Source organism: Propithecus coquereli, unplaced genomic scaffold (genome assembly GCF_000956105.1).
Source record: "Propithecus coquereli isolate 6110/MARCELLA unplaced genomic scaffold, Pcoq_1.0 Scaffold536, whole genome shotgun sequence".
NCBI classification, from domain to species: Eukaryota; Metazoa; Chordata; class Mammalia; order Primates; family Indriidae; genus Propithecus; species Propithecus coquereli.
This window is the reverse complement of record NW_012151241.1, coordinates 398125-422664: the sequence shown is the minus strand read 5'-3', so window position 1 is coordinate 422664 and position 24540 is coordinate 398125. Positions and strand designations below refer to the sequence as shown.

Below are 24540 nucleotides of genomic sequence, written 5' to 3'. Positions count from 1 at the left end.
TGGGCTCATGAACGAAGTGACTGTGGTGGCAGGGATGGAGGTTATTCATGAGCTTAGCAGCATGGATCTCCACTCACAAGGCCAACCTGGCTGCAGCCACTGCTGAGTGCCCTGTCTGCCAGCAGCAGAGACCAACGCTGAGCCCCCATTATGGCACCATTCCCTGAGGTGATTAGCCAGCTACCTGGTGGCAGGTTGATTACAGTGGACTGCTTCCATCGTGGAAAAGGCAGAATTTTGTCCATAGTGGAATAGACACTCTGGATATGGATTTGCCTTCCCTGCATGCAATGTTTCTGCCAAAACCATCGGTCGGCTTACAGAATGCCTTACCCACAGTCATGGTATTCCACACAGCATTGCTGCTGACCAAGGAACTCACTTCACAGCAAAAACAAAACAAAACAAAAAACAACACTTTCTTTGCTCATCCATAAGAAGAAAATCCTCATTCCTTGAAGTTTTCAAGGTTTATCATGAGATTGTAGTAATTTAGTTACATCTTCAGGCTCCACTGCTAATTCTAGTTCTCTTGGTTTTCTACCACACCTGCATTTTGTGGTGGAAATACCTTCAGTTCCTCCACTGATGTCTTGACCCCCTCGAAATCATCCATGAGGATTGGAATCAACTTCTTTAAAACTCCTGTTCATGTTGATATTTTGACATCCTCCCATGAATCATGAGTGTTAATAGCATCTAGAATGAGGAATCCTTTCTGAGGGTTTTTGATTTACTTTGCCCGGATCCATCAGAGGAATCATTATCTATGGCAGCTATAGCTTTATGAAATATATTTTTTAAGTAGTAAGATTTGAAAGTCAAAGTTACTCTTTGAACCATGGGCTGCAGAATGGATGCCATGTTAGCAAACACGAAAACAACGTTAATCTCTTTCTATGTCTCCATCAGAGTTCTGGGTGACCAGGTACATTGTCAACAAATGGTAATATTTTGAAAGGAATCTTTTTTCCTGAGCAGTAGGTCTCAACAGTGGACTTAAAATACTCAGTAAACTATAATGTAAACAGATGTGCTATCATCTAGGCTTCATTGTTCCATTTATAGAGCATAGAGTAGATTTAACATAATTCTTAAGAGCCCTAGGATTTTCAGAATGATAATGAGCATTGACTTAACTTAAAATCACCAGCTGCATTAGCCCCTAACAAGAGTCAGTGTGTCCTTTGAAGCTTTGAAGCCAGGCATTGACTTCTCCTCTCTAGCTAGGAAAGTCCTAGATGGCATCTTCTTCCAATAGAAGGCTATTTCATCTACATTGAAAATCTGTTGTTTAGTGTAGCCACCTTCGTCAATGATCTTAGCTAGATCTTCTGGATAACCTGCTGTAGCTTCTCCACAGCACTTGCTGCTCCACCTTGCACCTTTATTATGGAGATGGCTTCTTTCCTTAAACCTCATGAACCAACCTCTGCTAGCTTCCAACTTTTCTTCTGCAGCTTCCTCAGCTCTCTCAGCCTTCATGGAATTGAAGAAACTTAGGGCCTTGCTGTGGATTAGGGTTTGGTTTAAGGGAATGCTGTGGCTATTTTGATTTCCTAGCCAGATAACTATAGCTTTCTCCATATCAGCAATAAGGCTGTTTGCTTTCTTATCATTCATGTGTTCACTGGAGGAGAACTTTTAATTTGCTTCAAGAACTTTTGCTTTGCATTTACAACATAGCTGTCTGGCACAAGAGGCCCAGTGTTCAGCCTGTCTCAGCTTTTCTCTTCTTTTTTTTTTTTTTTTTGAGACAGTCTCACTCTGTTGCCCTGGGTATAGGGCAGTGGCGTCATCATAGCTCACTGCAGCCTCAAACTCCTGGGCTCAAGTGATCCTCCTGCCTCAGCCTCCCTCCCTAGGACTACAGGTATGTGCCACCATGCTCGGCTAATTTTTCTATTTTTAGTAGAGATGGTAGGGATTGGGGTGGGAGGTGTCTCGCTGTCGCTCAGACTGGTCTCAAACTCCTGGCTTCAAGCAATCCTCCCACTTCGGTCTCCCAGAGTGCTAGGATTATAGGTGTGAGCCACCACACTGGGCCCTATCTCAGCTTTTGACATGCTTTCTTCACTAAACTTATTCATTTCTAGCTTTCGATTTAAAATGAGAGATGTGTGACCCTTCCTTTCACTTGAACACTTAGAGACCACTCATTGTTGGGTTACTAGGCTCATTTCACCATCATTGTGTCTCAGGGAATAGGGAGACCACAGGCAAGGGAGAGAGACAGGGAGTTGCTAGTTGGTGGAGTAGTCACAATACACATAACATTTATAGATTAAGTTTGCCCTCTCACATGTGCATGATTCATGGGGCCCCAAAACAATTATAATAGTAACATCGAAGATCACTGATCACAGATCATTGTAACAGATGTAATAATAATGGAAAAGTTGAAATATTGTGAGAATTACCAAAATATAATACAGAGAATGGAGTCAGCATATTCTGTTGGAAAATTGGTTCTGATAGACTTGCTCGATTGCAGGGTTCCCACAAACCTTCAATTTGTAAAAACTACAATGTTGGCCAGCCATGGTGGCTCATGCCTGTAATCCTAGCACTTCGGGAGGCTGAGGCAGGAGGATCATTTGAGGCCAGGATTCGAAAGTAGCCTGAGCAACATAGTGAGACCCCTATCTCTACAAAAAATACAAAAATTAGCTGGGCATGGTGGCATGTGTCTGTAGTCCCAGAGTTAATGGAAAAAACCCAAAGTCTGTAAAATAATTCTAAAGTTTTATTCTGAGCCGAGTGTGTGTAACTGACAGCCTAGAGCACATGTTTTCAAGAGGTTCTGAGAAAATTTGCACGCGGTATCCTGGTTACAGTTCGGTTTTATACATTCATGGAGACAGGAATTACATGTAAGATCATAAGTCAATACATGGAGAATATACCTTGGTTTGGCCTGAAAAGATGGGACATCACTAAGCGGGGACTTATAGTTTATAGGTGGGTTTAAAGATTCTTTGATTTGTAATTGGTTAAAGAAATAAAGCTTGTCTAAAGTCTTGGAATGGTTTTTTTTTTCTTTTGCCCCCTCCCCTCAACTTGGAATGTTTTAAGTTAAGATAAGGATGTCTGTTTGTCAGAGACAAGCCAGGGGACATTTACTGAAACTCAAGTGAGCTGTTAAATAAATTGATGGCCTGCAGGTGTAGTTTAAGCTTTGTCACATGGCCTTAGGTCCTATTAATCTTATTGTTACAAAGAGTAACTAGGCATGTCTGGCCTCTTTTCTCTTCATGGCTGGGAACTCAGCTTTAAGGTTTTTCTGGGGTCACCTTGGCCAAGAGGAGGTCCATTCAGTCAGCTGGGGAGGGCTTAATATTTTATTTTAGTTCACACCAGCTACTCAGGAGGCTGAAGCAGGAGGCTCACTTAAGCCCAGGAGTTGGAGGCTGCAGTGAGCTATGATGACACAACTGCGTTCCAGGCCAGGCAACAGAGCAACCCTGTCTCAGACAAAACAAAACACACACACACACACACACACACACACACACACACACACACAAAACCCTGCAATGTCTGTGAAGCACAATAAAGCAAAGTACAATAAAACGAAATATCCCTGTATAATATCTTTGTTTCTTCTCTAATTCCCTTACCATGTAATCTAAGATGTATTGGTTTTATAGCATAGTGTTGAAGTGTTGTTAATTTTACATCACAGTGTTTAAGTTATGAGATGTCAAGTAGAGTAAACATCACTCAGAGACTTTACCTTCTGCAGATGGAGTTAGTGCATTTTTGGTTGTACGCCATGTTAGGTAGAAATATGACTTATTATTGTCTTCACTTGGAGATTAAGTATGGTTTAAAGAGATGCATATGGGTGCCAAGTTTATAAGGGGTAGACTTGTGGTGGTTAGTTTTGTGTGTCAACTTGAGTAGGTCATGGAGTGCCCAGATATTTGGCTAAATATTATCCTGGGTATGACAATGAAGGTATTTCTGGATGAGATTAGCATTTGAATTTATAAATGAAGTAAAGCAAATTTCCCTCCCCAATGTGGGTGACTCTCATCCAATTGGTGGAAGCCTGACTAGAACAAAAAGGTAGAGTAAGGGAAAATTCACTCTCTCTCTTGTTGCCTGCCTGTCTTGCTGCTGGACATAGGTCTTCACCTGCCTTTGGGCTCATAGTCTGATCAAAATTTACACCATTGGCTGTCCGGGGTCGCCAGCAGGCCAACTGCAGATCTTGGGCTTCTCAGCCTCCATGATTGCATGAGTCAATTCCTTATAATAAATCCCTTTCTAGGCCGGGCACAGTGGCTCACGCCTGTAATCCTAGCACTCTGGGAGGCCGAGGCGGGCGGATTGCTTGAGCTCAGGAGTTCGAGACCAGCCTGAGCAAGAGCAAGACCCCGTCTCTACTATAAATAGAAAGAAATTAGCCAAACAACTAAAAAATAGCAAAAAAAAAAAATTAGCCGGGCACGGTGGCACGTGCCTGTAGTCCCAGCTACCTGGGAGGCTGAGGCAGGAGGATCGCTTGAGCCCAGGAGTTTGAGGTTGCTGTGAGCTAGGCTGATGCCACGGCACTCTAGCCCAGGCAAGAGAGTGAGACTCTGTCTCAAAAAAAAAAAAAAAATCGGTATCTACGTATACATTGGTTCTGTTTCTCTGCAGAATCCAGACTAATATAATATACATAGAAATCTCCTTAATTCTTTCCAGTGACCAGATTGTATTCCAGATGATGAATATGTCAGAATTTAATCATCTTTATTGATATATAGTTAGGCACTTCCAGTTTTTCAGTCTTTTTCTAATTTCACCAATGTAGCAATAAATATCTGTACACATACATCTTTGTGCACCTGAAGACGAAGGATTGTGATTTATGAATCTTAAAAGTGACAAATAGATATTTGTTCTGTGTGTGTGTTATATGACATCATGTGCCTTAGAATGCAATTTCTCAAAAGAAAAGTCTGTAATGTGTATGTTCTGCACAATGTCATGCATGTGTGACTCCTTAATACATATTTTAAAACAACAATTTTCAGAATAGCCAAATCAATTTATTACCATAACTAGCTAAATACAAGTAGGGATATTCACTCTAAGTATACTGCATAAGCAAGGAGAGTGCTTTCTGCAGGCCAAAGGACATCTGCTAATTCTTTATAGGACAACAAATGAGTCTCCTTGCACTTCTTGTAACAAACACCCACTAGAATTAAGATTTTGGAATCATTTCCATTGCAAATCCCCTCTTCCCACACCCCTTTCAAAGGCAGCTGCAATGTTTGGCTTCTAACCAAGGCCTACTGCACCAACAATTCTCTAAATTTTATTTATATTTCATGTGCAGTATGTTCGAACTCTCACTTTCCCAGGTGCCAGATGCTGGTTTGGACACATTCCAGTGGAAAGTGCTTTCCTGTAAAATAATAAAAGTAAAATGCTGAACAAACTGCCTCTTTATATCAGACTTGCACCTAGTGTACCAAAGTTAAGTACTCTAATAATGACTTCACTATTTTCCCAAATTTGCAATCCCCCAAACTCCCTCTTCACCTACTTCCACACCAAATACTTTGTCCTTTGGCTTCTGTAGGATGTAAATGCTTGTAGTCCTTTTACATTTCTTTAGTGTTCATTTGAAACTGTCCAAGTGTAGAAATCTGTCTAACACTCTTTCAATAGTGCCAAACCCATATACCCACCCAATGGCATTTCAACTATGATTTGGATGAGAAGATAAAACATTTTAGTCTATTTACAGCATTTTTAAAAACAGGATTTAAAAATATATCTAATATCTTAACATATGTCATATTAGTAGCTTCAAATGTTTTCACTAAAATGTGATGTTTTCTGTGTGTTTTATAATAATACAGTGGTGTAGAATTTTAGCATGTCAGTCTCCTAAGAATTAACATGGAATTTGCCTTTCCCAAAGGGTTCTTACCTGCTTCAAGGCAGTCCTGGATCTAAAGATCTTACTTGTGAAAGGAGCGACATTAGGTGGTGACTGAGAAGGTGGATCTAATTTGTAGAGATCACCAATCCACTCTTGGCTTCCAGCTCCATCTGTTCACCCGTTTATTGGTCATATTTCACTGAGCTGAAAACCTGTACAATTCCTTTTCCTACCCTAGAAAAATTGAGAACCTTAGGTGTGAAAGTTTATATTTGTGCCAAAAACTTTCGGTTATGTTCTAAGGTTTAAATTAACTACTATAAAGCGTGTTATCATTCGTGTGTGCGTGTGTGTGTGTAAAGCCACTGTGAAATAACAACATTCTGCTTGGTCCTGCTGGTATCTCTTCTCACGCTTCGAGCTCTGGTAGACCTCATTTTCTTTTTCTCTTTTCCACTCTTTCCATTAGATGGCGGTAGATGCCCAAGAAATAACTTCCAAAGCGGTGGCGGAGGGCTCGGAGAGGGGCGTTTTTTGTTTTTGGGTTTTTGTTTGTTTGCTTGCTTTCGTTGGGTCCTTGGTAGCTGAGCTGGTCCACACCAACGGCCCTCTATGGTGGGTGGGCATGGTATACATTTTTTCTCGGGTGTGTATGGGTTAGGTTGGGGGGTGGATGGGGAGTCTGGAAGACTTGCCACAGACCACCAGTTTAATCCAGGTTCTCCCTAAGCATCCGGGAGCATCTTGCCAGCTGGCAAAAAAAAAAAAAAAAAAAATCCCTAGAATTTTTCTCAACTATCAACAGACTTGATACAAGCTATGAAGCCGATTCAGGAGAGCGGCCAGCATTGACTTAGAGATGCTGTGGCATCTGTTGCATACATTTGTGGAGATGGAAGAGAGCCATTTGCTGGTGGGGAATGGCCGCTGCGACCTGTGGACTGAATCCCACACTGCGACCTGCCATCGGCCCACAGGCATTTCTGAATTTTGTCTCCTGTGTGCCCAGCACCCTATCGGAAGCCGCACTGGGAAAATAAGAGGTGGCGTCCTCCAGTCCACTTACAATAAATAGAGAGTAATAAAACATACACACAGAGAAATAACTGTCGAGCAGGACCTAGCTCGATCAAGTGACGTGTGTGGGGAGACGGTAAATTCTAGAAGCATTTCAGGAGGGGTCAGTGGGGGCCGAAGTGACCTAAGGCCTTGGTGTAGGCAGAGCAAGGAGCAGGACGGGGAGGAACAAGAAAAAGGGGTAAAGAACTCGGGCAGGGGAGCGGGAATCTTCTGCGAAGTCTGGAGAGAATATATATTTAATAACAGAATTGGGGAGTGGAGAGGAAATGGGGGCAGGAATGTGGCCAAGTCCCACTCAGCGCCGACTGCCGCCTCCGAAAGGGCCGGCTCGGCGGATCCTTATCCTTTCTTCACTTAGGCTCCGGGCATTCCCTCATAGTGGAGCGTGGCGGTCAGGCTCCTCGCTAGGGGGTTACCCCGCGCGCCGCGCTCCCCAGCGCCAGCTGCCGCCGACCCCGCGGGAGCGGACCCCTGGGGCCGCGGCCGGCCGCAGGGGGCGTGGCGAGGGCGGGCGGCCGGGGGCGTGGCATGGCGCCCCGGTGGGCGGGGCTCTCCTCTCCCAACGCCCGCGCGGTGCCGCTGCCGCCGCCTCCGCCCGCCGAGCGGACCGAGGGAGCGGGGTCGCCACCGCCTGCCCGCCCGCGTGCCGGGGCTGCGGTGGGCCAGGATGTCGGGCTTCCTGGAGGAGCTGCTCGGCGAGAAGCTGGTGACGGGCGGCGGCGAGGAGGTGGACGTGCACTCGCTGGGCGCCCGCGGCATCTCGCTGCTCGGGCTCTACTTCGGCTGCAGCCTGAGCGCCCCCTGCGCGCAGCTCAGCGCCAGCCTGGCCGCCTTCTACGGCCGCCTGAGGGGGGACGCGGCGGCCGGGCCGGGGGCCGGGGCCGGGGCCGGGCCAGGGCCAGGGGCCGGTGCGGCCGCAGAGCCCGAGCCGCGGCGGCGCCTGGAGATCGTCTTCGTGTCCTCTGACCAGGACCAGCGCCAGTGGCAGGACTTCGTGCGGGACATGCCGTGGCTGGCGCTGCCCTACAAGGAGAAGCACAGGAAGGTGAGCGGCGCGGGCCTCGTCGGCGGTGCGCAGTCGGCGCGCTCCCGGGAGCCGGGTCCTCGCCGGCCCCTGCTCGCCCACCCACTCCGCTGTCCCCCTGTCCGCCTTCTCCATCTTTGCACAGCTCCTTCCCTCCTGCCCCTCTGAGTGCCCGCACCCCCATCCCAGGACCCCGCCGGGTTGGGGCTCCCGCGGCAACTCCTCCGTGCGGATGCCAGGCTGCGCCCGCACTGGGAAGTTTGACACCCCTTGGCCCCTCGGACCCCGGCTCGTGTCCTGAATAGCCAAGAGCCCTCCGTCGGCACAGGTCGGGAGTCTAGCGTAGGGGGTGGCTGCGCTCGGAGGTCCCGACTCCGTGACCCCTCCCCCCACAGCCCCCTACCAGAGGTTGCCAGAGGCCCCTTCCATGCCTCGGCCACTTGGCTCCCCGCAGATACCTGTAGTGGGAGGGGAGTATGCTAGCCCCCTACCCATAATGCCCAAACCAGGAAGTTTCCTTTCTTTCTGAGAGAGATCTGCTTTCCTGGGGTCTCCTCCTCCCGTGACCAGGGACCTGGACGTCGAGTCCTAGGTCAGGCCGGTCCCCGCCCTGGAGAGGCGGTCGCTGACCGTGGCTTTGGGCGAAAAGGTAGCTCACTCCTCTCTTTTTCTCCCTCCCTTCGCCCCCCCTCCCCCGCCCCGGGCTGAATTAGTGGCCACAGGGGAGCTTTTCATTGTCTGGCTGTCCAGCTATCCTCCCCAGATGACTCCCAGGCACAGGAGTAGCCCCGTCCTTGCAGGTCTCTTAGTTGCGTGGTGGCCCACTGTTGTCTTGGCATACAGAATTACATGCTGAACTGATCCCCATGGATGCACATTGACTGGAAGAATGAGGATTTGGGGGAAATTTATGCTTTGCTGTCAACTTCTTATTTCTCTCAGTTTGCTGCTGAAATCAGTTTGGGTTTCTGAGTGTATCTGTTGGGTGAAAGTGTCTGTTACAATAAAACAAATCCAGGACATTTCTTAATGAAAAAAATAGAAAAAGTTTGGAGTTCTGTTGCTTAATTAGTGTGTCTGATGCAACGTGTGAATCCAGCCCCTTCCCTTTCTGAGGAAAATCTCGGTTTATGGAGTGGACAGGAGAAGGGCTATTCTGGGGGCGTTTAGGTTCCTCTAGGGACGAAGGTAACGCATGCCATGTGTTTCCTTTATGTGTACAGAATCTTGTTGAGAAGCATGATTTAGATTTAGTGAGAGCAAAAGGCCTGTACTGTGACCCCAAATGTCTTGGATAAATCATCCATCCCAAAGCACTGTAAGGTACAGACTTGGGATTTAAAGTATGAAATACAGCTTAACAAATAAGGTTTGTAAATTTAACATTGGAAAAATATGGGTTCACTAACCACACAGAGGCAAAACTTGGCATTTTAACCACTTTTTAATTTATTTTGCCCACGTTTGATTTACATGCTTGATAGAGTATTAATATGCATGGCCAGTACTTTTTGATTCAAAATATGGGAATCCTTTGTTTTCCTTGGTGTTGGTTTTCATGATCCTTTTGGGGAGAAATAATGTTCAGAAAGTGATTTACCAAAAAATATTTTCATTGTTATGGCAAGTTTCTGTTGTAGACCAAAGTCTGTTTGAAATAATGTCCTTACTGGGCAATACAAATGATTTCTAGCTTTTGAAAACATACAATGATGGTAAAATGTTGCAGGCCTAAGGCTTATTGTTGTGTTTTTTACGAAAGGGAAAATATATATGCTGGATAGTAAAAATATGGAGCAAATTGAGATGTTTTGTAAATTCTTAAAGCTTTTTCTGAAAAAGGAGAGTATTTGATACGACTTAGGCCTTGCCCGGTTCTCTATACCCCTAGTCTCTTTGCATGAAAAAGTCTTCTCTGGCCCTGGCCTGGACCTGCTAATTCCACCACGATGAAAGTCTGGATGACACAGGGCAGACTCTCATTTGAAAATGCAGTTCAAAATGCTGGACATGCCCAAACCATGATGTGTTAGCATCTCAAAAATTTATTTTTTTGCTTAGAGTTTTTCTGACACACATCCTATAGTTAGTTCACTTTATTCACTAAAACCAGTTCGGTTTTCAAGGGCATAGTTTCTGCCCCTCGATGTTTGATGTTCCTGAATCGGCAACTCAAGATCTGACCCCAGAAACATTCTTATCTGCGATGATATATACCAGGTAAAAAGACTCCAGCTGTGTTTCTTATGGAAAACATACTCTTGGAAATTACAAAAGCTATGTACTCGCTTTAAAAGGAATTATTCCCGCTCCCCCCCCAAACCAAAGAGATGTACAAGAAATTCCTTTCCTGTAACCGAGTTTTTGTCACCCTTGTTTGAAATTGAAGTGCTTAGAAGGAAGTCTATGAGCCTGAGATACTAATTTTACCATAAGAACAGTGAAAAGCCCAAGACACCCCTCGTTCTGGGCGCTGGATGGGCGAACATTTAACTTGTTGATGTACTCTGTCCATGTTGTTTCACCAACTATAAAAATAGTTTTAAAGAAGGGAATTTTGTTTAATACCAAAGGGAAACCAAAGTTCCAGAATGCTAATTTTTTTAAAGTTCTCATTAACATTTGTTCTTTAAAACCATTGGTATACTTCTTCCCCTTGGGATAACAAAGGGAATGGTTTTAATTAGTTATTGGCTGGCATTTCTCTAAAGAAAATTGAAAAATTATGGTGGGGAAAGAAAATGCTATGTGGTATTTTTTTTCTTCTTTTATTAATTTCTCCTTTATATAGTAAGAAAGTCTGTGATGACCATATATGTTAAGGCTGCATTTTGCCTGGCTCCTCTCACCTTGATTGGAGCTGTGAGAAAATGCCAAATAAAAGGATTCTGGCGTCTTTTTTTTTTTTAATTCTTTTTTTAAAAAAAGAAGGTTGTCCTGTTTCTGCTTGTTTCAGCAGTAGGTACAAAAGTAATTGCAGCTTCATTTTTTTGGCTTTCAAACCACACATTATTATATAGCCGTATAGAAATTGTAATTAGTTGATAATAGGACTTTGAGTGCATTTATAAGAGCAGTTTTGTCAGGAAACCTATAATCCTGAAGTTAGACTTGTTTTAATAAGTAGGTTTGTAGACGTTTTTCAGATTTCTGAAGAGAGAAAATGTGATGGGTAGTTGGAAAGTGGTGAAGATTTGGACTTTTGGGATTTGGTCTATGCCTTTAGATGAGTATAAGTTACTCAGTTGTCAAAACTGGAGAGTCCACTGCCAGGATCCACTCAGTGTCATAGAATTGAGCACTGGTTTTGGTTTTAAACCCACAGGACTCAGCTTTGCCTGGGCCAGATACCCAATGGAGGACATTTGGTCAGTGTGGGTGCGCTGACATCAAAGAGTGCAGACCATTGGCATCCTCCAGAGAGGTTTGTTAGGCTCTGGTTTGGCCCCAGAACTTCCTCCATGACAATAGGGAAGAGAAAGTCTGCAGAGTCAGGAGACTTTGGTCCAGTATCCCCTGGTCCTCCTGCTCCAGCCAGGGGAAGTGTATTTATCCTCCAGCCACCCTGGGTGGGTTGCTTGCTTTGGCTGTTCTAAGTGGTTCTTTTGGTTCGGACTAAATCAGAGGCTTGGCCTAGAATTCACCTGAATCCCTTTGGCTCTTTGGGTGGGGCAGGATTTGGTAACAACCCAAATAGTCTTAGAGCTCCAACACTCCCACTCTTCCTCAAATCCAAACACCAGCCAGTAAGAGAACAATTCCTACAACACTGAAAGATCACCTTCTCTTTTCTTATTCACTTTCGAGTTGGTAAAAGATGGCAAAAAGGTAGAGCTTTGAAAATTAGGATCTTCTGCTTTCCTCATAAGGAGCCTGGACAGGCTCCCACTGGCGTCTGTGTTTCCTTGAGTCAGACTAATAAAAGACAACAGTCCAATTATAGTAGTAAGAGCAATGTTCCTTGAGAGGCTTTTTCCTTGTTCCATTATTTGTAATGTGTTTTTTAATCTCATTTTTCTTCTCTGCATAATGAGGCAATCTAGTGTGATGGCTAAAAATACAGATTCTTTTGTCCCTCTGCCTGAGTTCAGATCCTCGAGCTGCCAGTTATTGCTGTGTGTCCTTGTACAAGGTACTGTACACTCTGTGCCACAGATTTCTCATTTGCAAAATGGAGATGATAATAGCACCTGCCTTATTGAATTGTTGTAAAGGCTGCACCAGATAATATACATGTGCCTAGCATATAGTAGCACTCAATAAATGCTAACTATTATTATTTGTTAATAAATTATCATAAGATACCATTTCACAGCTTAAGCCTTTGGAGTGTATCATATTACAGAATTGCAAAACTTTTATGAGGTACATTTTTTAACTTTTCAAACCAGTGACTTACAAGCATACAAGGGTATGTGGTGAAGGAGTCCAAAGAATTGCCCTATAAGAGATTATCATTGCAAAAAACCTAGAAGAATGAAACAATAAAAGCAGATGAATATATGATAATACTGTTCCTTAAAGTTCTGGGATTTTTTTTTTTTTTTTTGAGATGGAGTCTCACTCTATCACCTGGTCTAGAGTGCCTCGGCGTCAGCCTAGCTCACAGCAACCTCAAAGTCCTGGGCTCAAGCGAATCTCTTGTCTCAGCCTCCCGAGTAGCTAGGACTACAGGGATTACAGGCGTGCATCACCATGCCTGGCTAATTTTTCTATTTTTAGTAGAGACGGGATCTCACTCTTGCTCAGGCTGGTCTCGAACTCCTGACCTCAAGCGATCCTCCTGCCCTGGCCTCCCAGAGTGCTAGGATTACGGTGAGCCACCGTGCCTGGCCAAAGTTCTGGTATATTACTGATATTTACTGAGCTCTGAATTTATATTTGCCAGTGCAACTCCAGATCGCTGATTAATGAAGCCTAGGCAAGATAAAGGGCAACAACTTAAAGATGATCAGGCACCCTTCTTGGGAGAAATTATGTACCAAGCGATCATTTTGTGGTTTCCCAAATCTATTTAATATTAGGCATAATGTTCCATTGACCCTGGCTGCTTAAATCTGGGCAGTGTGGAGGATGAAGGATTACGGCTCTTTTACGTGGGAAATGGATGGTGTGCCGGTCTCTAGAGCAGTAGAAACCCCATCCCGTAACATGGACCTGCCTCCTTTCCCAGCTCTGGAATGCTGTAGGATAGGTTTGCTCAGACATGTAGCCATTGCCGGTTTAATATTCGTCTTCCAGTTAGTGGCTGTGGCTTGACTCTGACTCGCTGTCCACAGCGCTTGCTGGTTGATATGTCTTCCAATACAGGTTGGAATGTGAGCCAGAGCACAGAGGAAACCAGGGGGTTTTGAGGTTAGGGTAATTGGTTTAATTCTACCTGTTTTTTAAAAAAAATTCCTACCCTCTTTTTATCACTCATCTTTTTCCTGGGAGGCCTTGTTTTAATATCGGCACACGTTTGAAAAACGAGGCTTTGTATATGGCTGGTGTGGGGGATGAACAAGTCCCTTAAGGTCTTTTTTTCTGACAGGGCTTGAGGTTCCAGGGTCCAGCTAGCCCCATTCTGAACTGGATCGGCCTCCTTCCTGCATGATTTCGTTTCATGGGGAGAGCGTAGGCTTGGCATAGGATGTGTTTTCTTTCTTTACAATCTGAATTCCCAGGGGTGCACAGTGTTAACCACCAGGGTGCTTAGTGTTCTGCATTTCACTTAATTTACCATTATGCTTATTCAAAGGCAATCAAAGAAAATGGCTATGAATCTAGAATCTTTTTGTGACTCTTTTTTTTTTTTTGAGACAGAGTCTCACTGTGTTGCCCGGGCTAGAGTGCCGTGGCGTCATCCTAGCTCACAGCAACCTCAAACCCCTGGGCTCGAGCGATCCTCCAGCCTCAGCCTCCTGAGTAGCTGGGACTACAGGCATGCGCCACCATGCCCGGCTAATTTTGTCTATATATTTTTAGTTGTCCAGCTAATTTATTTCTATTTTTAGTAGAGACAGGGTCTCGCTCTTGCTCAGTCTGGTCTCGAATTCCTGAGCTCAAAGGATCCTCCCGCCTTGGCCTACCAGAGTGCTGGGATTACAGGCGTGAGCCACCGCGCCTGGCCTTTTTGTGACTCTTGACTTTCATGAAGCTTGTGCATGGTATTGTTTTATATCTTGCCCTATGTCAGAGTAAATGGTTTCTGAATCCAGGAGCCATGTTTCTTTATCCTCCACCCCTCACATCCAAAAGGTACAGAGTCCTGTTGATTTGATCTCCTTAAAAGCTCTCAATTCTAACCTGATCTCTTCATTCCGATCATCACAGCTTCCTCTGGCCCCATGCCTACCAATAGCTTTTTCCTGGGGTTCCTTGCTTCCAAACCTGACCCCCTGAAATGAAATGGTTCTCTAGACCAGAGCTTCTCAATTGTCTAGTCAAGGATTGGGTTTTGTTTTTTTTTTTAAATGTCCCGTCAGTCACACACTGATATGTGGTCCTGCCACACACATGACTGGTATGCATCTTGAGCCATGTGAGTTGGCAGCATGCACACTGGCCTCTGTCCTGTTCAACAAGGTGAGCCCATCGGTCACAAGCTTGAATGCTGCTGTTATGTCGAGCGCCGTGAGCATTTCCAAGTGCCTCTTCTCCGTTTCTGTATTTAACTTGTGGTCCAGTGACAACTCATGGATAAGCCCTGGTCCTTGGACCCCACCTTGAGCAACACTGCCCTAGAGTGTTTCCAGAATGGAATGACAAGTTCAGAAACACAACTCTGGTTATGCCATTCTTCACTTAAGAATTCCTTATGGTTCTTCATAAGCCTTTGCAGTCAAGTCCAAACTCTAAAGCATGGTCCCTGACGTTTCTCCAGCCTCATCTCTCTCCTATGCTACTTGGACTCTGCTGGACTTGCATTTCTGGAATGTGTGGTGTTCTTTCTCTTTTCCCACCTGGCTGAGTTTGGCACTTCTGAACACATCCCTGGTGTCCTGTCTCTCTTCTCCCTATAGGTAGGGTGCTTCTGTGAGCTTCCACAGATCCTGTGCACAGATTTTTGAAATTTTTTTTTTGTTTTTTTTCCTTAGACTGTAAGCTCCTTGAAGATAGAAACCAACCAAAGGAAGGGAAAGGTGGTCAGTGCTGAGGTGCTAAGAAATTGCAATAATATCACAGAAAGCAGGCGTGTGATTTTTAGATTTGTGACTTGAACACATGGTAGCCTCCAGATGATGTGAGTGGAAATGTGTACTTTCACTGTTACTTAGCTTGATTTTAGCATTTAATGTTAATTGAACTGTGCTAATTGTATATCCTCTGTACAGTTTGTGAGTGTTGGTGTTTATGTTTTGTTTCTTAATGAGCATTTTAAAGAGCTATTACATGAGCAAATGGATGGCCCAGCTGGGAGAATCCCAGTAGTCTCTTGTGGAACTGTACTGCCCTGTAGTTCTGTGCTCAAAAATAGGAAAAGGCTTGACTCCCCATTTTTTGAAATGTCAAATATCTCAGTCCATTAAAATAGTCTCATATCTGTAGACCTATCATTCCGTGCTTTTATATTTCATAGTTTGTATTTCTCTGGCATCTTTCTTCCAAAGAACTCAAAATGCATGCATATTACATCTTCCAGCAACTGGTAATCAGTAAATATTAAGCGTTTTAACTTTTCAAAGTATGTTAGAGCTGGAGAATTGAAGCAAAGAGAACCGATTATTAGATCAGGGTCACAGTGTTGGATGAAAGAGCTTGGCTGAACTCCCTTAAATTCAACTTGGTCCTTTCTGTTCGTGAAATTGTATCTTAAAAAATGTTCACATCAAACATTCTCCGTGGAAGAGGACAGAGCTGACAGTTCTCTTCAACAAATGGCTTTTGGTATGAATACGCTCTAGGTATGCACAGAGCACTCTGAAATAAGATAGATGTAGTTTAACTGCTTAAAACATTTGCTGTTGCTTGGAAGACGGGAGAGCCAGAACTTCCTTTCTGTTGCTGCCTTTCCGGGGTGATGATTTCTAAGGGCCTTTTTAATGATTTCGGTTTTTTTTTTTTTTTTTTTTCAGTTCAGCTAGTGAAGTGCCCCCCAACTCCCCTTTGTCCCACACAAAGCCTAGAGGCTGCTTTAGTGCTTTTTGTTCAGAGACAAAATTGAACTTAAGGTATCCTGCCGAGAGCCTAGGACTAAATCGGTTCTCCCTTTTATGAGGTTTTCAGAAACTGCTGTTCCAACTTCCAGTGAAATCTCAAACATGTGCTTTCTGCTTTATGACAAGGAAGGAGTATAGTAATTGAAAGTTGCTCCAGTGCCGTTATTCTGGAGTGAAACCCTGTAATGGAAACTTTTGTTCTGTGGCATCCGTGATTAAAAGCAAACATAAATTTTCTGCTGCTCGCTGGTCATAACTCTTGGACCAGATATATGATGTATTTTTGTATGAACTACACGTCAGAAAAATCCCTTTTAAAAAACAATTTAAGCTAACTTCAGCATTCCTGTCCATAACATCTGTCACTCACTCCCCCACACCCCATTGTGTTATTTCCATAGAGACACTGGTTACAGGTAAATCCAAGTTATGTTTCTCCAGTTAATGATGCTTTTGTATCATATTGTTGTTGAATAGTCAACAAAACAGGGTGTGGCAGGTTTTGCTGTTCTAGGGATAGGGTTTTCTTTTTGTTTTCCTAGGAGAATTTTATCCAGATGTGTTGGTTCTACAGTTTTTTATTTGTCTTTTTTGGTCAATATCCCTGGGATAAAAATCTGAATGGATTTAGTCTGTTTAAAATCAGAACACGTTGCCTTTTTTTCTCTTTAAGCGTGATCAGGTCAAGACAGTTTTCTTTTGATCGTGGTGCCTCATAGCACAGCTGCCTCATCTGTTACTCATTTTTCAGGGGTTTGATGTGAAATCTAAAAATTGGGCAGAACAACGTGCAATAGGGAAAAATCACAGCGTGACCCTCGGAGCTCCGAATGGGTGTGAATGGAGGTGCGAGCGCAATGTTTTTCCGGCTCTGGGTGTGTACTTGATTGCAACTTTAAAAATTGTTTGTATCCATGAACCCTTAAAAATACTCCAGTATTATAAATGAATATTTAAAATACGTTGCATAGTGGATAAAGAAAGAATGTAGACTTTGGTTCTGGGTTTTCTAGGTTTAAATTGTCGCTCTTTATAGTGGTGTGACTCTGGGACAAGTTACAGAATTTCTCTATCTCTGGTTTCTTGGTCAGTAAAATGGAAATAATAGTACCTCTCTCATAAGGTTGTTGGTAAGGATTAAATGAGTTAATGTTTGAAAAGTACTTAGAACAGTGTGTGGCGCGGAGCAAATACCTTTTAAATGTTTATGCCAGGTGCTTGGGTATTTCATTCCGCATTTTATGGTTATTCAGATTATAGGAGAGAGGAATTCTCAGCTTTTTTTACTTCTTTGTACCCGCTCCCCCATTCCAAAGAACATAGTTCTTTGTGTCACATAACCTGTTTCTCTTCAGTTTCTTAGCAGGATGGCAATAATTGTCTGTCAGTTGTTGATTTGGTGACATCCATATCTTTGAATATGGATATCATTCTAGACCATCTCTTTGACTAATCTGTGCTCAGTTTTACTGAATGGATTCTATATTCTCTTTTGAGCTGGGAGAGGGTAAGGGGGAGATGCTGGTCTGTGCATATTTCTCCTGCCATTTATGTATTTTTAAACTTCTTGTGAAAAGCTTTAAACATCACACGGGTAGGGAAAACAGTACAGGTAATCTCCATGTACGCACCCAGATTCAACAATCAATAATTCATGGAAACCCACCCCGCAAACCCCACTGGATTATTTTGAACACAATCCCAGACATCATATCATTTCCTTTATAAACATTTCACTAAGTAACCTATAAAAAACTATAAGGTGAGTGCGGTAGGATGCACCGCTAGTCCCAGATGCTTGGAAGGCTGAGGCGGGAGGATCACTTGAGCCTAGGAGTTCGAGGCTGTAGTGTGAGATGATCAAGCCTGTGAATAGCCGCTGCCCTCCAGCCTGGGCAACATAGTGAGACCTTATCTCTAAAAAAAAATAACCACAGCATCATTCCTAAAAAATCCAGTGGCAGCCAGGTGCAGTGGCTCACACCTGTAATCCTAGCACTTTGGGAGGATTGCTTGAGGCCAGGAGTTCAAGACCAGCCTAAGCATGAGTGAGACCCCGTCTCTACAAAAAATAGAAATATTAGATGGATGTGGTGGCATGCGCCTGTAGTCCCAGCTACTTGGGAAGCTGAGGCAGGAGGATTGCTTGATCTCAGGAGTTTGAAGTTGCATTGAGCTATGCACTCTAGCCCGGGTGACAGAGTGAGACCCTATCTCGAAAAACAAACAAAGAAATTACAGTGGTTCTTTTTCTTTTTTTTTTTTGAGACAGAGTCTTGCTCTGTTGCCCTGGCTAGAGTGCCGTGGCATCAGTCTCGCTCACAGCAACCTCAAACTCTTGGGCTCAAGCAATCCTTCTGCCTCAGCCTCCCGAGTAGCTGGGACTTCAGGCATGTGCCACCATACCCGGCTAATTTTTTCTCTATATATTTTTAGTTGTCCAGCTAATTTCTTTCTATTTTTTTAGTAAAGACGAGGTCTCGCTCTTGCTCGGGCTGGTCTCAAACTCCTGAGCTTAAACAATCCTCCCGCCTCAGCCTCCCAGAGTGTTAGGATTACAGGCGTGAGCCACTGCACCCAGCCAACAGTGGTTCTTTAGTATCAGCAAATATTCAGTTAGTTTTCAAATTTGATCCCTGATTGCATTAATTTTTTTTTTTACAGTTGGTTTGTTTGACTCCAAATAAGGTCTACACATTACATTTGGTAGCTATGTCTCTTATCTCTTTTAACCTATAGTTTCCCCTCCCTGCTTTTCCTTATGATTTATTTGTTGTTCCTTTTCGTTTAAACTTTCTCTGTCTCTGGGTCTACCTGCTTGCCACAGTCCAGAACTTTTGTGATCCTTTATTTAGGTCTGTACAATATTGGCTCCTGGATTCGGGGGAAGGGTTCTAGTCTCTTATAACCAAGAAATCCAGACATAGGTCACCTTTAGGCCTAGGTGGTGGAAATGCTGTCCTCAGTACAAGTCTTTTTCCCTCTCCCTGCTCTACCTGTCTCCGTGTGGCATAGTGGCGTGAGGACCAACGGCAGCACTAGGTTTGGTTTGCTTCCTGTCCTCTCAGATTCCCAGCAGGACAGTGTGGTCACCATGGCCAGGATGTATAAATACTCTTGATTGTCAAGCCTGAGTCACATCCATACTTGTGTAGCCAGAGGGTGGGATCACAAACCAGGTAGACTGAACATCAGGAATGGGGGGCACTCACCAGGGGAAATCAGGGTGTGTTACTAAAGGGAGTGCGCCCAGTGAGTGGCTGTCCAGTCTATGCTGCAGCATTTCTAGTGGCCACATTGTACCTTCTCCTGAGGAAGTCCATCTGGACTGCAGACATCCCCTCCCAGGTGACCACCGACCTTCAAAGAACTGCAGACAACCCTTCCCTCTCCCAAATGAAAGATTCCGTTGGTCGTTGGAGCATTTCTTGTATGCTGTGTGTTCAAGTGTCCTCACGCCCTGGGCCATTCACTTCCAAGTTTTCTCCGTTGATCTGAGACCTCTCTTAAAGAGTCGTCTCCACACCTGAACACAAGCTTCATTATGGTCTGCCCCAAGCACAGAGGACAAGCTTAGGCACCTCCTTTGTTGTAGATCTCATCTTACTCACACTGTTGTACCTCTAGATGACATTAGCTTTTCTGACAATCACACTGTGTTGACCCAGTGACCTTTTTGTCAACCAAAAATCCAGAGTCTTTTTCACTAGTCCTATACCTGAACAAGTGAGAACAGAGTCCAAAATCTTTTTTATCCATCATTTTCAAGAATTAGTTTGTTTAGATTTGATGTTTTTGCAGTCTGTTGAAATCTTTTTGTATGCTGATATGATCATCCACAATAATCAGAGCCCCTTCCTAGCTTTGAATTATGTGATCCCTTCCAGACCTTTCTCCAGACAGTTGATAAAAGCGTTGACTAAGTGTGGGGATAGAGTCCCTGGGCACACCACTAGAGACCTCTGCCAGGCTGATAGCGGTCTGTTAGTCAGCTGTTCAACTAACTTCAAATTCAGCCAATTCCAAATCCACCTGATTGTATTATTATTCAGCCCATACTTCTCCGTTTGGTTAGCATGTTTATAGGAGACCTTAACAGATAGCTTGCTTTAACAGATGTTTACAGTTTCCTTTTCAAAGAAAGATCGTCTGAAATGACTTGTGTTTGGTGTACACATACTTGCTTCTCACCAATCACTTCTTTTCCTAAGAGTGTTTAAAGTAAGCTGTAGGATCTGTTTAAGGGTTGATGTCAAGTTCACCAGTCTGTAGTTTGCAGAATCTCCCCCTTTTTGCCCTTTTGAAAATGGATACTCCATCCATCTGTTAGTTGCTGGTCATGAAATCATGGACAGTGGTTAAGTGAGCTTATGGCACTTTTTCTCCCTCTCAAATGTAACTCGAGAGTTGCTCTATCAGCTGGGCATGCGTGGAGCGTTGGCACATTTGTTTCCTGCAGAGGATCCTGTAGGAATAGCTGTGTCCAGATACGCCTGATAGTATGTAGTTGAGAGCACCCCATTTGTTCAGGGGGCCCAGATCTTGCACTTTGTGAAGTCTGCATGGCTTTGTCTTGCCCAACACCCCTCTGTCCCCACTGGCTCATTAGGGCGCTAATAGAGCCTGAGGGAGTCTTTTTCTTAATGCCATTTCCCCCATCACACACAGGATGAGAATCCCGCTGGCTAATTAAGTGTGGCATTTTGTTTCAAAATTAGCAGTAGACAGTGACTAGCTACAAAGCAATCCAGTGTCCTTGTGCGGATAGATTTGTTTTTCCTATTATTTGACTTTTTTGGATGAATTAGTCCATTTATTTTGAAAAATTTACCTTATTTTGAAATGGACTTATTTTCTTACCCAAGTGTATTTGCCCATTTAAGATTACACACTAATCTGTTGTATGCACTGCAGTCTAACACTCAAGAATTCTGACATTTCAAATGTTAGGCGTAAGAATGAATTGGAATTAAATACCTTAGGACACTCTCCTGGGGGGAAATCAGTTTCCTAAATTCGCAGAAGGTCCTTGGCTTCAACCCTTAGATGCATTGTTTTAAGCTTTTACAAATGTTCTTAAGAATAAAATACTACTTAATACCAGTTGAATGTATTCTCTTTCATTTGGATTTATGAAAAGTATTAATTTACAAAGATGGTAGTGGAACACTGTAGTTTCGAAGCACTTTCTGAAGCACTTCTTTCCTGTGAAGGCTGTTAGTGACTTTTTTTCTGAGATCATGGGAGTCTGTTCTGCCGCAGAGCCAATAGTTACCAGGTAAATACAGATTCCTAGAACAAAACATGGTATGCCTTTACAAGGAGAGGAGGATTTGTTTATATGTGCAGCACAAATTAGGGTTGTTGTGCTGTTTACATTAAAATGCCATTTATATTCCTTTATTCAGCATATCCTTAATATACTTTCTCCATGTATAAACTTTTTTCCATCTGCAAGAGAAAGCCAACATTTCATTTTTTAATTGTAACAATAATCCTCTTTCCAAAGATAACAAGCTCCGTTAGTAGTGTCTTGTATATTCTTCCAGAAAAAGAATGTGCATATACTGCATATAGAAATGTATATGCTTAAATATTATTTTACACAAATAGATTTAGCGTTTTAAATTAATTTTTATTTTGTGGAAGGGTAGTATGTCAAAAGCATTCAAATAAAATAAAAGGCGTGTAGGGAAAAGTCTTACTCTCACTGTTGATCATAGCTTTCGTCCCCCAAAGCAGCCACTGTGATCAGCTTCTTGTATGTCTCTTTAAAGGTATTTTGCCCATCTACAGGTGTGTGTGTGTGTGTGTGTGTGTGTGTGTGTGTGTGTGTGTGTGTCTGTGTGTACGCATGCCCGGATACACATTTTTTTTTTTTAACTAAGCCTTTTTAATGAGTCTCACTCATATTCCTGCCCTGACAGGTGCTGCCTGTCTCAGGTGGGTAAGGACTAAAAATGTCATTGTATAGCCCTGTGATAACTTTGTATGATGTCTGCCTTGATAATGAACCTAACACAGACAGAGATAAGGAACAGAAGCCCCCAAACCAGTACTATGCTTACAAGGAGAATGGCTCAGGCTGATGTGCTCCGTGAATGCAGCAGGCCAGGGAGACCTTTGAAAGCCATTTCCCCTGTCCCTTGAGAGGGGCCCCCTCTGGGGCTGACGCAAAGCAATGAGAAGACAGTGTCTGTGAAATTCCCACTGCTGGGCCCTGCCATTTGGATAAATTAAGAGGTTCATTCTCTGTGGCTGTCAGTCTTCCCTTCCAAGAGTATTCAGATTTATACAGGGACAAAAGCGTTCCCCATGCTGGGCATTTGTATTGTGCTGTGCCTTTTGTGGTGATAAGTATTAGGCAACTGTATTTAATAGAGATTTTTTACTTGCTAAAGTGTGCTGCATTTTTCGAAAATCCACCATCCCTAAAATCCAAAGTTATGCACTAGATAAATTAAGAGACTATTATTTTCATTTTGTAAGGATCTTCATTTTATCAGGCAATATACCCAATTGTTTTAGATGGTGAGCTCCTGAGAGTTCAACATGTGATTTCTTCCACTTAGAAAAACTCTCCTGCAGTGTCTTAGGAATGCATGTGTTGCATTGTGAAAAATGTGCAGATACTACATCAAAAGGCTTCTTACCTAATATTACACACGACTCTTCCACTTTCCCCTGAATATTCCTTACTCTCTTCTATATGAGGCAGCTGAGAAAGCTTACAAGTCATTTGGTTGCAGGTTCATGTAGGCAGGTCGCTGATGAAAGATCAAAGGGTTGCTATGGTAATGTTTATTAAATAGATAAATAGATAATAGAAATTATGAAATGCAGACTTTTCAAAGATTCAGTGAAGCTTAACAGGGAACTTGATTTAAGAATGGAAAGGGCGTTAATGTCAGTTTAGAAGTGAGAGTATTTGCTGAATTAGTCCCAAATGCAGATTCGTAGTACATCCTATAGGTCAGAACAAAACTAGGATGATGCTCACCTCATCCTGCCTTACCTTCATAAAGGTGTTCTTTAAAGCTGTATGTACCAGTGAGACATTGGAAATGCCCTCAGTATTCAACAATCATGGAATACCTAAGTAAATTATAATATTACAATTCTCAGAATCATGTTGAACAGCTATTAAAAACGGAGTTTATGGTCTTTGCTGGAAAATAGAGCTATCCTTAGATATTGTATTCAAAAAAGCAAGATCCCATATTATACCATGATTATAGCATTGTATTAAACAGATAGATATGAAGAAAGATTGAAGTAAATACCTCAAATTGCTTATTGTGTCAGAATAGTGGCATCTGTGGATGGTGGAGCTCTGATTTTCAGCTGTAATGAATGTAATCACCACTTCTGTAATGAAAACATAAATCTGTGAAGAAAATAATGTGGCTCAGGCCTGAAAGAGCTTGCGTCTAGTTTTCGAAGGCTTTGTTTCAGTGGAGGGTTCCCCCCTTTTGATCTAGTTAGCAGTTCTGCGTTTTCAGAAGGTGAGTAACCTTGCCTGTCATCCTGTCTTAGTGAGTGGAGGAACTCCGGGAAAGGACCAGCTTGCAGCCACCTACTTCAAGAAAGTTTTCTGGAAAGAAGAACTTGAAAGTGACCTTTTCAAATGAGGGGAGGGTAGTCCAATTGGATTAAGAAAGAAAGATACTCCAGATATAAATAACCACGTGGGAATGAAGGGGAAAGTGGAGAAGGGGGAAGTTCATTTGACCCCGCCGAGGAGAAAGTAAGTATGGGATGGAGAGAGATGATGCATGTTTGGAAACTGATGAGTAAGAGAGGCTGCTGGTCCTCAGGGGCAACATTTTTATGTTTCATGGGAGAAACAAAAATTGCTGTGGCAGATCCTCAAGAAAACACATTTTAGGTGATGCTGATTTGGAGGTGTGATTTCATGCCTGTGGGAAGACTCTGAGGGGCAGACTGCAGTGGTCTGTTTGCAAGGTGCGAGTTGCCTCTCTTGGGTTTGGGCTTGGAATGAGAGGAAAGGTCTGGATTCCAGACATGGCCACTGGATAGGAAACAGATGCTGCTTGTACCAAGGAGGCCAAACTCCAACCGAAGAACCTTATGCTGGGCCAGGTTGCAGAAATACATTTTCTAAAAGCTTCCTTAGAGCATAAAGAAGTTGCTTTGGGTTCATGGCTTCTGTTTGTTAAATAAAGGAAAGGAAATTCCTCTAGGCATTTTCCACTACTATACAGTATTGGGGGAGGGGGAGTAGTGACAGGGACTAAGAAGCTCCCAAACTGGGTTTTTTACTGAGTATGTGCTCATAATTTATAAGCTATTGTTCCTTTTTTTTTTTTAAAAGTATGTCTTTGTGGGGGGAGGAGGGGCGGGTATTTGCATACACAAAGAGTGCAATGCGCACCATCCAAGGGATG

At 43.3% G+C, this 24540-nt stretch overlaps 1 protein-coding gene across 1 annotated transcript in view; it reads left to right on the top strand.

Annotated features, from left to right (window-relative positions):
* Positions 1-7634: 7634 nt before the first annotated feature.
* NXN (nucleoredoxin) overlaps positions 7635-24540 on the top strand; it is a 162356-nt gene continuing 145450 nt past the window's right edge. The window contains exon 1 of the mRNA XM_012657299.1: positions 7635-8012. Coding sequence (XP_012512753.1) covers positions 7635-8012 — 378 coding nt within the window. The remainder of the gene's footprint in view (positions 8013-24540) is intronic.